This window comes from Bos indicus, chromosome 11, assembly GCF_029378745.1.
Source record: "Bos indicus isolate NIAB-ARS_2022 breed Sahiwal x Tharparkar chromosome 11, NIAB-ARS_B.indTharparkar_mat_pri_1.0, whole genome shotgun sequence".
Taxonomy (NCBI): Eukaryota; Metazoa; Chordata; class Mammalia; order Artiodactyla; family Bovidae; genus Bos; species Bos indicus.
The window spans coordinates 100,788,462-100,804,809 of NC_091770.1; the positions used below are offsets into that span (position 1 = coordinate 100,788,462).

The 16,348-nt window shown below is 42.6% G+C and overlaps 1 protein-coding gene across 2 annotated transcripts in view; it reads left to right on the forward strand.

Annotated features, from left to right (window-relative positions):
- ABL1 (ABL proto-oncogene 1, non-receptor tyrosine kinase) overlaps positions 1-16,348 on the forward strand; it is a 142,100-nt gene that overhangs the window by 83,677 nt on the left and 42,075 nt on the right. Inside the window, exon 1 of one of the 2 annotated variants that reach the window (XM_070799429.1) lies at positions 10,195-10,362. The exons of the other annotated variant lie outside the window; for it this stretch is intronic. Coding sequence (XP_070655530.1) covers positions 10,284-10,362 — 79 coding nt within the window. The 5' untranslated portion in view covers positions 10,195-10,283. Of the gene's footprint in view, positions 1-10,194; positions 10,363-16,348 lie in introns of those variants that run through there. 2 annotated transcript variants of the gene reach the window in all.

The window sequence follows — 16,348 nt, forward strand, 5'->3', positions numbered from 1 at the left end:
CTGCTTTCGCAGATTCTTTTAGTCTTACAGAAAGAGAGGAAAAAAGATTAACCATTGATTTTCCAGTTCAGACAGAACAAAACTATAAAAGCCAAAAGCAGTGCTAGTGTTTGAAAATAAAAGGAGTACTGTTTATAAATAACCGGTGCTTGGGCTTTTCTTTTTTCAACCAGTTCTACTTAAGTGGGCTTAAATTTACTTGATTATAAAGAAAATAGTTTGAATCCTTTAGATTTCGGCAACATTGCTCTTTTTTATTTGTCTTGTAGATTTCTCAATTTTTATTCAATATTCTGATTAAAAACAAACAAGACTTTCCACGATTTAAAATAAAATTCCGTGGCATTTATTTTAAAAGTTAACCAAAGTGAAAGGGACAAAGACAATTTATGAAATCATGCGAAACCTCTTTAAATTGAATTCAAGCACTTAAGAGTTTAATAAGAATATCCCAAACTATTTCTGTTTAATAACATATCTGTTTATAATTTAAAGTTATGTGACTGGATTTAAGAATTCAGGGTTTGGTTGTTTCTTCACTACCAGCAATATTAAGATTTGAGACCTGTAGCTCGCAACAAATTTTAAATACTTTTTCAGCCTCATATCCTAAAATTAGTCTGTCAGCTCTTGATTATGGGTGCCTCGTGGGTGTCATATAATGGAAAAACTCTAGCAAGGTAATTCAGAGATCCGGGCTCTTTCCCTGGCTCTGCCACTAACTGGCTATGAGACCTTGTCAAGTTACTTAACCTGCCTCAGTAGTCTCATCTGTAAAATGGTCAAATGAGACTCTGATTTAAAATGATTAAAGTTTGCAGACCTGTTTTCATTTCTACTACCTCCTCCAAGGCCTACTGGAACAGCAGTAAGATGATTCTTTTTTTTTTTTTTTAAGTGAAAATGTATAAGGACAAAAAGAACCCAATAAGAAAAGCAGATAAGAAAGACAAAAATGTTTTTTGAAAATGGAAGGCAGTCAAGAGCATGGTAATAGGACTTCCCTGGTGGTACGATCGGAGAAGGCAATGGCACCCCACTCCAGTGTTCTTGCCTGGAGAATACCAGGGACAATGGCGTCGCACAGAGTCGGACACGACTGAAGTGACTTAGCAGCAGCAGCAGGTGGTACGATGGATAAGAGTCACCTGCCAATGCCGGGGACACAGGTTCGATCCCTGGATGGGGAAGATTCCACATGCCACAAAGCAGCTAAGCCCAGAAGCCACAACTGCTGAGCCCGCGTGCTCCAACTATTGAAGCTTTCGTGCCTACAGCCCGTGTTCCACAACAAGAGAAGTCACCGCAATGAGAAGTACCACAATGGAGACCTGGCACAGCCAAAAATAAATGAATAAACTCATTAATAAAAAACAATTAAAGAAATTCATATATATATATATATTTTTAAATGTGTAATAGACCTAGCAGAATCAAAGAAACTAAAGCCTAACCTCTTCTGAGAGAGACACTGATTAGAAGTAAGCCAGTTATAAGAATCTGAGAAGAAAAAAATAAGAAATTGGAGTCTTTAGTACTACAAAAAGCAGGGGGTGGTGAGGCTCTTAACTGAAATCAAGCGGATCAGTTGAAAGCTTGTAAAGGAGTTTTTAGATTCTTCATACCCCTCCCCCTCCCTGTACAGCCAGATCACCACTTCTCCTTCCCACTTTCATGAGACTAGAAGTATTACTGAGAAATTGCCCTATAAAGGCTCCAGACTCTGGGGTATTATCCCAGCAGAGGTGTGGGTACACCATTGGGCTGAAACCAGTGGGGTGGGCAAGAGCAGATTCTTTTTTGAGCCTGCATACTGAATAATGAGATTCTCCAGCCCTCTTCCTAACAGAGAAGAGATAGAAAGAATCTTTTCTAGAAAAAAACAACAAAAAACTGAATGGTCTCAGAGAAAAGCCGACTTGGGCATTCTCTTGATGGAAAAGTAAGCTCACCACCTCCCTTCATCTAAGTCCACGTGTTGTACCCTTTCTGTGCATACTTTTTAGTTCCTCTCCCATGGATAATGAATGGACAGCCAAATTAAAAGTCTCTGCATGATAGATAAAGGGTAAAAGAAATTCACAGAGAAAGGGAACGTGGTGGAAATAAAGACAATGTAGGAAACAGAGGAAGAGTTCAGAAGAACTGTACAGGAGACTTGGAAATAGTCCCTCTCGGAAAGCAAAACATAAGGCAAAGACTCAGACAACAAAACAGGACAGGTAAGAAGGTTAGAAGCTCAGTCCCAGGGCTTTAGTAGCCATCTGGCAGGACTTCCAGAAAGAGAGAACTGAGAGCAAGTGGAGGAGAATTTAGGAAACAGTAAATATCAGAAAAATTTCAGAACTTAATGAAGTGAGTATTTTCTGGAGTTCAATGACTGAAATCTTTGAATTGGATTGGCTCCCTGAGTGCACAGCATAATATATGAAAAAAGACTCACTCCAAGCCATCTCATTGTAAAATCTCAAGACACTGAGAATATTAGAAGATCTTAAAAGCTTCCAAAGACAAATGCAGGTGATATATAAAAGATCAGGAGTCACAGTGGATTTATATTTCTAAACAACAGAACTGAGAACTAGACGATAGCAGAGAGATACCTTCAAAATTAAGCAGGGAAAATGATTTTCAACCTACAGTTCTATACCCAGCCAAACTTACTGGAATGGAAAGGCATTTTTTTCAAACATGCACCTCTCCCCACCCCCAGGAAGCTACTGGATGGTGAATTCCAGCCACCTGAGGATGTGAGTCAATAAATAGAACTGAGGATATTTTAAATGTTTTTTAATATTTGGAAAAAATACTACTAGTTGTTTAACAGATATTTGAAATGTTTGGGGAAAAAACAGTAATAGGTATACAGAAGACTAATCAAATGAAAAAAAAAAAACAAGGCCTTTATTAGGTTGGTGCAAACGTAACTGTGGTTTTGGACCATGAATTTTAAATCATTATATATTTACATCTTTATTAATCAAAGGAGGAACTGTAGCAATCAACACATTTTTTCCAACGGGAAATAAATTTGTTTATTCTTTTAGCATAAAAATCTGTGCTTTGGCATTTGATGAGCTATTGGAAAGCATTTTCCGCCTCCTGCTGGTTGTGGCCGCATTTTCCCTGCAAAAAGCTGTCAAGATGCTTGAAGAAGTGGTAATCCATTGGCAAGAGGTCAGGTGAACGTGGCAAAGCTTCACAGCCCAACTCTTTCAACTTTTGAAGCATTGGTTGTGCCACGTGCGGTTGGACATTGTCATGGAGAAAAAATGGGTTCTCTCCGTTGACCAATGCCAGCTGCAGGCAATGCAGTTTTTGGTGCATCTCATCGGTTTGCTGAGCATGCTTCTTGGATGTAAGGATGTAATAGTTTCGCTGGGATTCAGAAAGCTGTAGTGGATCAGACGGGCAGCAGACCATCAAACTGACCATGACCTTTTTTCAGGTGTGAGTTTGCTTCTGGAAGTGCTTTGGTGCTTCTCAGTCCAGCCACTGAGCTGGCCATTGCTGGTTGTCGTATAAAATCCACTTTTCATCGCACGTCACAATCCGTTTGAGAAACGGTTCACCATTGTTGTGTGGAATAAGAGAAGACAACACTTCAAAACGATGATTTTTTTTGATCTGCAGTCAGCTCATGAGATACCCACTTACCAAGCTTTTTCACCTTTCTAGTTTATTTCAAATGCCAAATAACCTTAGGTAGAATGGTCAATGTTGAGTTCTTCAGCAATTTCTCATGTAGTTGTAAGAGGAGCAGCTTTAATGATGGCTCTCAATTGGTTGTTCTCAACTTCCGATGGCTGGCCAGTACGCTCTTCATCTTCAAGGCTCTCATCTCTTTTGCAAAACTTCTTGAACCACCACTGCACTATCCTATCCGTTCTTTAGCAGTTCCTGGGCCAAATGCATTGTTGATGTTGCGAATTGTCTCTGCCCGCTTTATGACCCATTTTGAGCTCAAATAAGAAAAATCACCCGAATTTGCTTTTTGTCTAAATCATTTCCATGGTCTAAGATAAAATTCCCAGCAAGTAATAAATCATTAGCAAAAAAAAAAGTGAGAGGTGCACATTAAAATGATGTATAAAATAACCACATTTAAGAATGTATTCCAATATCAAATGGCAAAGTTAACAGTGCAAAACTGCAATTAGTTTTGCAACCTAATAATATTTCCAGGATAAACAAAGTTATATAATAAAGGAAACATTCACAGTATATTATTGGTGGAGCAATGAACAATATTTATGTCATTGTAATAATGATCAACACTGACCGTTGTTGATTTAACCAAAAATTGTGATTGTATTGTTATGGGAGATTGGAGATGGTGATAGCATGATACTACTATAACCAGTTAATATAGCATGTGGAAAGTTGATGAATCCAGAAACAACAATATGAGGATATTCAGAATCTGAAGAAGGCTGCCTTTGGAGAAACAGACAAGGGGATGGAGTCAGGGGACTTCTGATTTTATTATATGACTTTTAGTACTATTTGTTTTTAACCATGTACTTTTATTACTTTGATTAAAAATAAAAATAAGACTATTTAGGGCATACCAACAGTAATACTAGTTTCCTCTGGGAGAAAAATCACTTAATAGTAATGTTTGACTTGTCAATTATAAAAATATAGTAAAATCTTTCTCGAATGAGGTTTTCTAGAAAGTGGATGTAATTACCCTAAAGCAGTTCAGATGTGCCTCTCCACCCCACCCCCGTTGAGAATTGCAGGTCTGGAACTACCAAAGGGAGTAACAAAACAATCAGTGTTTTGCGAAAGACAGTCCCATGTGTAGACCGCACATCAAGCTCTCGAGTTCTGGGCCTGAAATAGGCTTTCACTAAAGATGTGCGGCGTGGAGTTTGTGTTTTGCCACCGAGCTGTGGTTGTAAAACTTAGTCTTTAGAAGTTAAAGATAGGACTCCCTGTGACATTTGAACCTTGGTTGCTCCTCTTACCCCATAACTAGTGTTTCTTTCCCTTAATAAAATAAGTTGATTTCCTTGTCCCTTGGAAAACCTCCAGATTGCTTTCACTCCCTCAGACTGTGTTTTCTGGAATCATTTTCACATATCACATTTGTTAATTTTAGCTCTTGACTTGGTCCTAGTAAGACTTAGACAGGAACACAGAGCATCACCTGATACAGTAAGAGTCCTCTTTTGGAAATAAAAATACTGTTCACTGAGCACCTTCTCTGCGTGGGGCACTTTTCATACACTATTTCTCATTTTCATCACCCAGGGAGATGGCTACTCTTAAGACCACCCCACAGTTTTACAGACTAGAAAATTGAGTCACTTGGCTATGCCACCACGGTGAATGGAAAATCTGAGAATAAGGTCGCGTGATGTCATAGCTCTTTCAGCCTCACTGCACGGCCTCCCGTCTCACCTGGTTCCCCCACACCAGAGTACCTGGACCTTTGTGACACTTGACCAATAAACAGTGTTATCTCACTGAAAATCTATGATACTTAAAGAGATGCATGCATGCCCTTTACCGGGGCAAAAGCAGGTATGGTTGATATGTTCTTCTAAGCCACATTTTCCTGTGGATTGTACCCATCACTTGGGAACCTGGCAGGCTCTCACTGGACAGTGTCTGCAAATCAGAGGATGTAGTCTGTTGGCACGTGAAATAGTGGAATAGTAAGCACGTACATACCTCAAGATCTTTGCTCTTTCCTCCTAAAGTTATTAACTGGGCTGGAAACAGGGAAGGGGTCAGTCAGATCTGGGATCATTTGGTCCTGGGGGTCCCAAACCAGGCACCATATCAGATTTCATCTGTCTCCCTTAAACCCCCACCCCCATCCTGCTGCTCCCAGGTAGAGCTTCCACATCCTGCCTCCTGCATCCATATCCTGCTTTCTTCCCTCGAGCAACTTCTGTGGTGGGCCCTTGCCTATCCACGCCCCACCCCCTGCAACTCTATTTAAAAAAAAAAAAAGGACTGAACTCCAGACTTTAAAAAAGTTCATTCTTTATCCAAAATTTTCAGAGCAAAGTCCTCTTTTGGTAACTTGTTTTCAGTTCAGTTCAGTCGCTCAGTCGTGTCCGACTCTTTTCGACCCCATGAATTGCAACACACCAGGCTTCCCTGTCCATCACCAAGTCCTGGAGTTCACTCAGACTCATGTCCATCGAGTCGATGATGCCATCCAGCCATCTCATCCTCTGTCGTCCCCTTCTCCTCCTGCCCCCAATCCCTCCCAGCATCAGTCTTTTCCAATGAGTCAACTCTTCGCATGAAGTGGCCAAAGTATTGGAGTTTCAGCTTCAGCGTCAGTCCTTCCAATGAACACCTAGGACTGATCTCCTTCAGAATGGACTGGTTGGATCTCCTTGCAGTCCAAGGGACTCTCAAGAGTCTTCTCCAACACCGCAGTTCAAAAGCATCAATTCTTCAGCGCTCAGCTTTCTTCACAGTTCAACTCTCACATCCATACATGACCACTGGAAAAACCATAGCCTTGACTAGAGGGACCTTTGTTGACAAAGTAACTTGTTTTAGAGTTATACAATTTCTTAAATGCAGAAATTGCTTTCAGATGAGTAAATTTTAGAAATATCCATCCCTATTTGTCCTATTTCCAAGGAAAACAAGGAGGAACTCTTCCTTCTTCCAAAACAATGGTTGTCAGACTTACGTATGCATGCAGATCATCTTCAGATCATGTTAAGATACCACCATCCATATATGCTGATTGTGTAGGTCTAGACTGGAGCAAGAGTCAGCATTTTATTTTATTTTTTTATTTTTTAGTTCTACCAGTTTATTGCTACCAACCCGTGACCCTCCACCCTCATGCACACATGCTCAGTCATGTAACCCCATGGACTGCAGCCTGCCAGGCTCCTCTGTCCATGGACTTTTCCAGGCAAGAATACTGGAGTGGGTTGCCATTTCCTTCTCCAGAGAGTCTGCATTTTAAACAAGCACCCCAGGCAATTAAAAATAGGTTGTCCGTGGACCGTGCTTTTAGAAACACAGCACAGATAACATATTTTAATGTAAGTAAGGACTTTTATTCTTTCTCACTATTCTGATATATTTTAAAATATTCTTAAATAGTTCTAATTCCATCAGCTGTTTCAAGACATTTTTCAATAGTTACTGATTTTTATTTCATCCTCTGGCTTTGCTACAATTATCCACCTTTCACTTAAATTACAAATTATGTCCATTTTGGAAAGTTCAAGGGCTTTAGACCTTACTACTTCCTAGCTATGTGAACCTAGACAGACTGTTAACCCATCCCTGTACCTGCTTACGCCTCAGTTTCCTTACCTGTGAAATGGAGTTAAACTACAGGAAATCCATAGGATTGTTGGAAGGTTTTCGCCTGGCACATATTAAAAGGTTATTCCTTTCCCAAACTGAGTACAACATAGCAAACAAGTTACTTCACAACCTTTTAGATTTGTTTTCCTTAAAAAAAAAAAAAGTTAATGGCCTTTAGGTTTAAGATTACTTGGAAGGAATCCTTCTCAGGCTTCTGTTTGTTCTAGTAAGAAGACTGGAGCTCTCCTATCTGCTTGTAGCAGAATGTTTTTTGTACTTGTGAGTGAGTTTCAAAGGCATCAAAAGCTAGATCTGGAAAGAATAGTCCTAGTTTAATTTGGTAGTGGGGAGCTCTGCGATATTTTCAGTGTTCATTGCTGCTAATTCAGAGTGTTTTCCCAGACCTGATGATGTATGGTTTTGTAACTATTTTAAAAGATCTGGACACAGTTTATAAGCATTACTCATTTTAAGATGTTTTAAAGGGATAAGATCATTTTAGACTCAAGAGCAGAATATTAGTAATAGTCATTAACTTTTAAAAATCAACTTACGTCTTAATATAAAGTTTAACACATGCAGGCAAATATCTGGGCCTGTATTAATTGATAGAATTCAAGGATATGGTTAAAATTGCAAAAATGCCCACTGTTCTTGTCATTAAGGTGCCTATTTGAATATAGCCATCACATTACATCTGAAATGCTATATGACAGACTTTATTATAGTCTGATCCAAAGCCCTTGAACTTTCTAAAAGGTACCAACACAGTAGTTTTCAGCTTATTTGTATTGGTGGCACCCTTTGGGATTTTATTTTTGGCATTATACTTGGAGGTTGAAAGGTTCAAGGAACAGTTGGCCGTCATTACACATGGGCTGTTTGACAGAATGATAGTGTCTCCCAGCATCCATCAATAGATGGCATCCACAGTCATGTGTCACCTCGTAGCCCTGTAGCCCTGTCTCCAGGCAGTGGGAAGTGCTGTGTCTTCTTAGCTGCTCATGAGGTCTGACCTGGTACCACAACACAAACCACAGGTCACTTGGTTGCAGTAAAAACACATTTTGTATGTGAATCAGAATTTGACAGGACATCTCTGAAAAATGAATGATACCGAGGCTGAGAAACACTGATACACACTAGTCGTATCTAGTCCAGCCTTGAATGGTCAGGTTTTGGCAGTGTGAGTGAAGGTCTTGTTACTTTGCCACTCCTAGTATAGTGAAGATACCCAGGCTTCGTCTTTACAGGATAGGCTGGACCACAGATGAGTCCAGCTTTGCCTGTGGAACTGATGACTGTAGCCAGGGTCTCTTGTTTCAGAAGGTTTCTTCTGAAACATATGGTAACCTTAGTTATTAGCCAAAGATAAAGATATATGTAGCTTTAATTTACTTGGGATTTATTTTTGGTGAGAAGGGACTGCATAATCCACTGGTTAGGAGCCTGATCCTTGGAGCCAGGCAGACCCCGGGGTAGTCCAGCTCAGACTTTGGGCAAGGTGCTTGACTCCTCTTGAATTTCAGATTTTCACCTGAAGAATCAGGATGATAATTCTGTTTTCCGTACAGAATAGTTGTGCACAGGTAACGATTGGAGGGTGTTTCTCACAGGAGTCTGATTCGTAGTAGAATCTCAGTACCCCTCAGCTCTTAGTATTCCTGGACGCTATCTTGATTTTTCTCCCTGTTGCAATTTAGTTATCTAACACTGTTTAAACAACTTCTCCTTCCTATACTTGCTAAAACGTTTCTGATTTTGTTAAATTATTTGGTATGTCTGGATTCGTATTCCACTGATGTAGATTTCCAGTTTGGTGCCAAGTCACACATTATTGTTATTTTTTATGTTGTTATATGTGATGATATTGTCTATTGGAGCCAAGCACAGCAGTGAGTGAAAGTTGCTCAGTCATGTCTGACTCTTTGCGACCCATGGACTGTACATGGATTCTCCAGGACAGAATACTGGAGTAGGTAGCCTTATCCCTTCTCCAGGGGTGAAATGGGTTTTAAGTAATGTGTTTCCCCTTCCCCCCGTGGCACACACCAAACAAGAGAAGGGTTTTCTCTCAAAGAAAAATGAGGCTTCTTAAAGAAAGGGCATAGGCCATGCCCCTGATGAGTTCTCATGGAGGAGACTAAACTCCTTTGTTAATAATCAGACATTGTGTTTGACCTCACACGTCTCCTTTGTCTCCTAGTCTGGATGTATGACTTGACAAATGTGTTGCAAACTTGTGTAGTTGTACTGTGGGTTGCAGCTCTCTGATTATTCACTCCTCAGACACCCACTGAGTTGGCCTTAATCACAGTAAGCTCACCGAATAGAAATGAGACCAGTATTGATAACTGCAGAGGAATCTGCCTTATTCACCAACAGTCAGGGGACACGGGGTTGGCCAGGGCACCGCGCCCGGTGCAACTCGCTTGGCTTGCAGCGGTGCAGTTGGGGGTGGGGTGGGGTTGGTGGGGGGGATCTCCTCCCAGAGATGCAGGAGGTTCCTCAAAGTGATGCTGAGCAGGCCCGCCCTCCCCCGACTTGCCTGCCATAATTGCTGCTGTCTTTCCTTGGGGCGTCAGGACAGTACTTCGCAACTCTGAGAACCAAGGCATGCCGCGCTTAAAATCTCCATCCCCCCGCTTTGCTTAACGTCGAAACCCGCGAGGCGTCGGTTTTGGACGGCGGCCCGGGCCGGTCGGAACACGGGGCAGCCCTTGGGTGCGGGCGCGGCGCGCAGAGGGTTAAGGCGGCGGGGGCGGGCCTCGCGGGGCCGGGCTCGGGGGCCCTTTGTTAACAGGCGCGTCCGGAGCCGAGACCGGGAGAGGCCGCGGGCGTGGGACGGCGGGGCAGGCGGCGGGGCAGGCGGCATGGTGGGGCCGCGGGGTCCCGGGGCGGCGCGCGGGGCGAGCCGGGCCTGAGCCCGCCGCGGAGGGCAGCCCGGGGCGCGGGCTCCCCGACGCCTCCGGCGCGCCAAGATGTTGGAGATCTGCCTGAAGTTGGTGGGCTGCAAATCCAAGAAGGGGCTCTCGTCCTCCTCCAGCTGCTACCTAGAAGGTGAGCTCGGGGGAGCGGGCCGAGGGCGGCCGCGTGTCCGCCGCCCGGCCGGCCGGCCGGCCTGCCGGCCTGCCTGCTTTCCTAGGCCTCGCCCGGCCGCGCGCGCGCGCTCCCTCCGCGCCCGCCCTCTCCCCCTCTCCCCTCTGCCTTCCTCCCTCGCCCTCTCCCGCTCTCCGCTTCCTTCGCCCGCCCCTGGGCGCCGCCGCCAGCCCGGAGGGTGCGGGGCGTCGGGCCCCCTCCAGCCCACCCCACCCCCGCGCGCACTAACCCCAGGGGTGTGGGGGGAGCCCACACCGGGAGGGCCAAGTCACGGGGCCCCCAGGCCTCCAGGGTCTCCCCGAGAAAGTTTGAGAAAGCGAAGCGTACAGGCCCGAAGGGCCTCGTGAGCCCACGTCGTGGAATTTCCACCGCTAATTGGGAATTACGCGTCCAAAAGGTCGACCCGTGTTTGCGAAACAGACGATTTTCATTAAAGTCTCGTGGACAAAAGGGAGCACGGCTCTACCATTTATGGATACAGAATTTGAAGTGATCTTTCTACACCATTCCCCCCCCACCCCCCAACACACACACACACACTCTCCATCTTATCTACGGACCACGTAGAGGTCGTAAGAATTCTTAAGACTTCTGCGGGGAGAAAAGAGAAGTTCCACCGCATTTTAGGAAGATTTTGAATGAGTCCAGGGCACTTGGAGGAGGGTCAGCTCGTGTTAAGTTCCTTCCGTAAAGCCTCAGAGCCCCAGAGCCCGTGCGGTTCACATTTGCCCTCTTCCCATTCTACTCCCCTTTTCTTCTCTAATCCGCCCCCCACCCCTTTTTTCCCCTTTCCTGTGTGTCTTTGTTTTCTGTCCTAGTAAGGTGACAACTGGGAAAAAAAAAACAACCCAAGAAACCAATTGACTATGATGAGTGGCCTTCATTTTGTAGCTTCAGGATGAAGCGGAAATTTATCTGACTTGGGGACTCGTGGCCCCAGACTATTGCCTTTCAGCAGAAAAGTTAATTGTACTTTAGGGATGTAAATCTGCTTACATTTGTCTGTTCTTTTTATTTAGGACTTAAAACAGGAGTCGAAATGTAAAGCTCTTTTTAGAACAAGTGCCATCAGAGTTGTAACGTTTTTCTCTTTAAAATGAAGGAGAAATGAACACGAGGCCTTGTTCATTGTCTCACCTATTTTTCTTTTCTCTCCAACTTTTTGACCTGAGGGTCTGCATGAAGTCACGTGCGCAGCTCAAACCATAAACACCAGTGGTACAGATGAAATCAGCTGGCCCTTCTTGCCATGAGACGTGTATATTGGCCGCCTGGGAGAAGGCGCATCCAGATGGAGTGGGCTCACAAGATCTAGCGTTTAGAGGGAGAAGATGGTTTATTTGTCCCTAGAAGTTGGCATGTGAGCCGCCAAAATCATCTTCAGTTAATATGCTGCTTATTTTCCAAGTTGCTCAGAGTTCTGAGCACATGCTCATTTACATCTGTAACGAGTTAGTGTTAGGCATCACCATCCATTTTGCAGATGATGCTTCAGGCAGGGTAGATGAATGGACTTTTGTAGCTGCAGAGATGGAGGAAGGTTTAGGTCACAGCACTGTTGTGACATTGTTTTGTATTCCCTGAGGGTAAACAGTAGATTTAGTTCTTACCTGGATGGCTTTTATGGTTTTGTTTTTTTTTTTGGAGGTGAGGGTTTACAAAATCTAATGTGTCTTGAAATGATGTTGACTCTCAAGTTTAAAAAAAAAATTCTGATTACAGCAGACCACCTGGCATTAAGTCTCCATCTAGGAAGGTATCACTCTAGGAATTCTTTTCTGTTACTGAGTTTTCCTTCTTTCATTGTTACGTTTAATTGGAGAAAGTAAATGAAATCATTGTTGTGTAGTTGAGGGAATTTAACAGACCTAAGTGATCGTTTCTTAAAGACTGGATGTGCTATTAGCTGCTTGGGAGAAATATTTCTAACATCTGGATAAGTAGTCCAGCCTTTTTGTTTTTAACCGACATCCTAAATCAGTCAGTCAGTGTTTATTGACACAAACTGGGGGCCCAGGTGTCCCAAGTGCCCGAGAAAATCGAGTATGATCAAGTTTTCCATTGAGAGTAAGTTCAGCCATATATGCAACTTGATCGTGCATCTATTGCTATTTAGGCCTAGCTGCCAAAGCAACAATTATTAAATGTTTACTGTATTCCAAGCACTGTTTGAGCATACTATATGATTTTATTTGCTTATTTCTCATGATAGCCCTTTGGTTGCTTCCATTTTATAGATGAAGAAAACTTGACGCATCTGAAAGTTAGAAAACTCGTCCAAGGTCACAGAGCCTGCAAGCGGTGGTGCTAGGACTTGAACCCTTGCTGTCTGGCCTCAAAAAGCCCAGTTTTAGCCACTATATGCTTTACCAGCTATGACTGTTCATCTCCTTTGGAACTCTCTGTGGATATTAAAATAGTATCTTCAGAAACACTCTAAAGCCTGAAACAGGGATTTTTTTTCTTTCTAATACTGATTAAAAATGACTACTTTTAGCAGTGAAATTTTAAATGTTTAAATGTTTATTAGAATAGCTGTACATCATTAAAAAATTCTTAAAGGTTAGTGAGAAGCAATTCTGTTCTTCATCCAGAAACCTCACTTGAGTTTCTTGTGTATCCTTTTAGAAACATTTTATGCACACATAGGCATTTATAGCATTTAACTTCCATGTTCCAGCTTTGCAAAAATGTATGTTTATAGGTGTATCTGTCCTTTATGGCCACACTGAACTTTACAATCTTAGGTCTACTTCAAGCACTGAATTTTCTGATTAATTTCTTCTCTCTCCTAGAGGTGTGAAAGAAAACATGAACATTCGCCAATTGAATTCTTTTTTTTTCCCCCACAGTTTACTTTGATTTGTTCGTGTGTTTGTGTTTGCGTACACTGTGCATGAATCTTACATGCGGACGCGTGAGTTCTGTGAAGTGAACTCTTTGTGAACCGTCCGCATTTATTTTAAGGGCCCACTTTGAAACGCTTCTATTCAGCAGTTAACTTTCTGGTGGAGGCTTTGTGTGGTGCCAGCCACACAGATACACTTTTAGAACTTCTGCCTCACAGAAGCTCATGCTCTCTTTCTAAATACTCTCTTCTGAGGTCATCAAATACTTCCCTTGTTTAGTAACAAAGAAAAATCTGAAGCTCTTTCTGTAACCAAATAGAAAGCCAGTCAGTCCTTTTCATTTGAGGGTTACATTGAAATTGTCGAGCATCAATGAGGTGACAGTTCTTTGGCACCAAGCACTTCATAGACATCCTCACTTCATTCTCATACTGATGCTATGAGGTTTCTAGAGAGGAGGAAGAAGAAGGGCCCCAGTTCAGTTGGGTAGGAAAAACATTTGAATTTGGAGTCAGGCGAACCCAGTTTTCTTCATGTCTCAACTTTTCTGCCTTCTTACCTCTAAGACCAAGAGAACAAACATTCTCTGGCCAGCCCACCTTCGAGGATTGTTTCTGAGGATCCAGGAGATGAGTCACAGGAAAGCTTTGAGACCAATGAAGTGCTAAGTGTATGTATTTATACTGATGTGAGCCTCCTTTGGGATGTCCTTAAATCCAGGCAGTATTATGGCTAGAATGTTGCCGAGGTCCTGTTCTCCTGGGAAGCACACAACTCCCAAGCCAGCCACCTGGCCCGGATGTCAGCCATCCTGCCAGTGAAGTGACTGGCATGTTGCTCCCTGAGCCTCGGTGTTCTCATTTCTAATAAGGCTCATCGTAGTCCCTGCCTTCTTGAGTTGGGAGATTCACATCAGACATTTCATTTAAACTGTTTAGCACGGAGCAAGATGTTAGCAAATGTTAGCTGTTGTTAATTTAAATATTTCACGGTCTAAAATGTTGGCATTGCCAATTGCTGTAATGGCTGAAGTGTGATGATAGAATTTGAACTAAACCCACTCATAGTTTTTCTTGTTAAGAAAACAATTTGTTTCCAAGTTTGCTTTGATGCCTATAATTAATGCTTCCTGTCCTTGGTTCTAAGGAAGAGTATCTTCTCTTCCTCTGACCCTTTCTTATTCCCATGGTGAATGTTTTAATTGTGAAAGAAAAATCCTGTTGGCAGGAATAGATGCCGTAGTTGGCATCTTATTTCTCATCTCTAGAGATGCATTTCCACAGCTCCAAACATGTGAAAACTTAAAATTTCGTACTACTTATTACCTTATTGTAAAATCAGGCCGCAATTTTATCAGCGTAATCACTGATCTGAAATAGAAACATGAAAAATTATTGATGGATAGGTTTTAAAAATGCGTAACATTGTACAGCATGGTGACTATAGTTAATAATGCTATATTGTATATTTGAAAATGACTTAGAGAGTAGATCTACATTCTCCTCACAAGCAAAGTCATCTGTAACTGTGTATGGTGGTGGATGTTAACTAGACTCCCTGTGGTAATCATTTCATAAAATGTGCATATATCATCTCAGTATGTTGTACACCTTAAATTTAGACAATGAGGTATGTCAATTCCATCTCAATAAAACTGGAAAAAATAAAACCAGAAGTATATGTAACCAAGAACCAAAGATCAGATGAGACATTGAAAGAATTTAACTTTTCCTCTGTAGTGGTGATCTGGCATTGAGAGTGCAGAATCCTAACCACTGGACCACCAGGGGATTTTCGTGTTTTTTACTTTTTTTTTTAGTGGAGAAATTTTAAACCTGTAACAAAAGCAGACAGCATAGTGAAGCCCCTTGTACTCCTTGTCCATCTTTAATAGTTAGCACTATGGTGAGTCTTGTTTCTTGCCTAGTGAAGTTCCAAAGCCATTCGGAAAAATAGCTTGCTAGTTGCTGACTTTTGAGAGACTTAACTTTGTCCTCAGATACTGACAGTTGTTATTCTCTGAAATTGGCTTTCGAATGCTTCTGTCTTAATCCACACCTTCGATGCTTTGTTATACTGTCGGTGTTAGGTGGTGGAGATAGAGCAGACAGACAGAAGGAGGAGGAGGTACAGACTGGAAGACAAAGACAAGACAAGTTGAGACAGGAGAGGTGTAAAGAAAGATGAGAGAGGAGGGGGTTAGGGGCTAGGACGGGCAGAGGGAGGGTGGGGGGAGGGGGACAAGAGATGCCGGAGTGGAGAAGGAAAAGAAAGAGCCAGACCTTGAGAGAGCAATGCTGAGACTGAGTGAGACTGTCAGACAGGGAGCTGACGGAGGGGTTCCTGGAGAGAGAGCATGTGAGGCGCTTCACATCTGCTTCCATTTCCTGCCCTCTCAAGTACCCTCATAATAGAGGCTACTTAATGGGTTGTGGGGATTTCATGCAGATAAAGTGCTTGACACAGTGCTGGCAGTCAGCAGGGATCAATAAGTACTAGCTGTTGTTCCCTTACATTCAGCTGCAAAAATTTCAGCCTTATTACTCTTAAATTCTACCTAATCCCTATCAGTCTTATCAGTCCTCAAATTTAGCCAACAGTGCTATACACTGAATACCTTAATTTAACTTAAAGATGGGCCATGAATAAATAGAGTTGACCATTGTGTTTTGGAGACAAAATACCTTTATTGGGGTTACATTCAGTTACTCCAATTTTTGTTGTTTGCTGTTCAATCCCTAAGTTGAGTCCCACTCTGCAACCCCATGGACTGTAGCACGCCAGGCTTCCCTGTTCTTCACTTCACCGGAGTTAGCTCAGATTCATGTCCATTGAGTCAGTGATGCCATCCAGCCACCTCATCCTCTGTCACCTTCTTCTCCTTTTGCCTTCAATCTTTCTGAGCATCAGATCTTTTCCATTGAGTCAGCTCTTTGCATCAGGTGGCCAAACTATTGGAGCTTCAGTATCAGTCCTTCCAGTGAATATTCACGGTTGATTTCCTTTAGGATTGACTCCAATTAAAGTTATTCCAATAGTAATGGCCGATGAGACGTTCTAGGGAAATTGCCTTCCATTGGGCAGCCTCTTCACTTCAG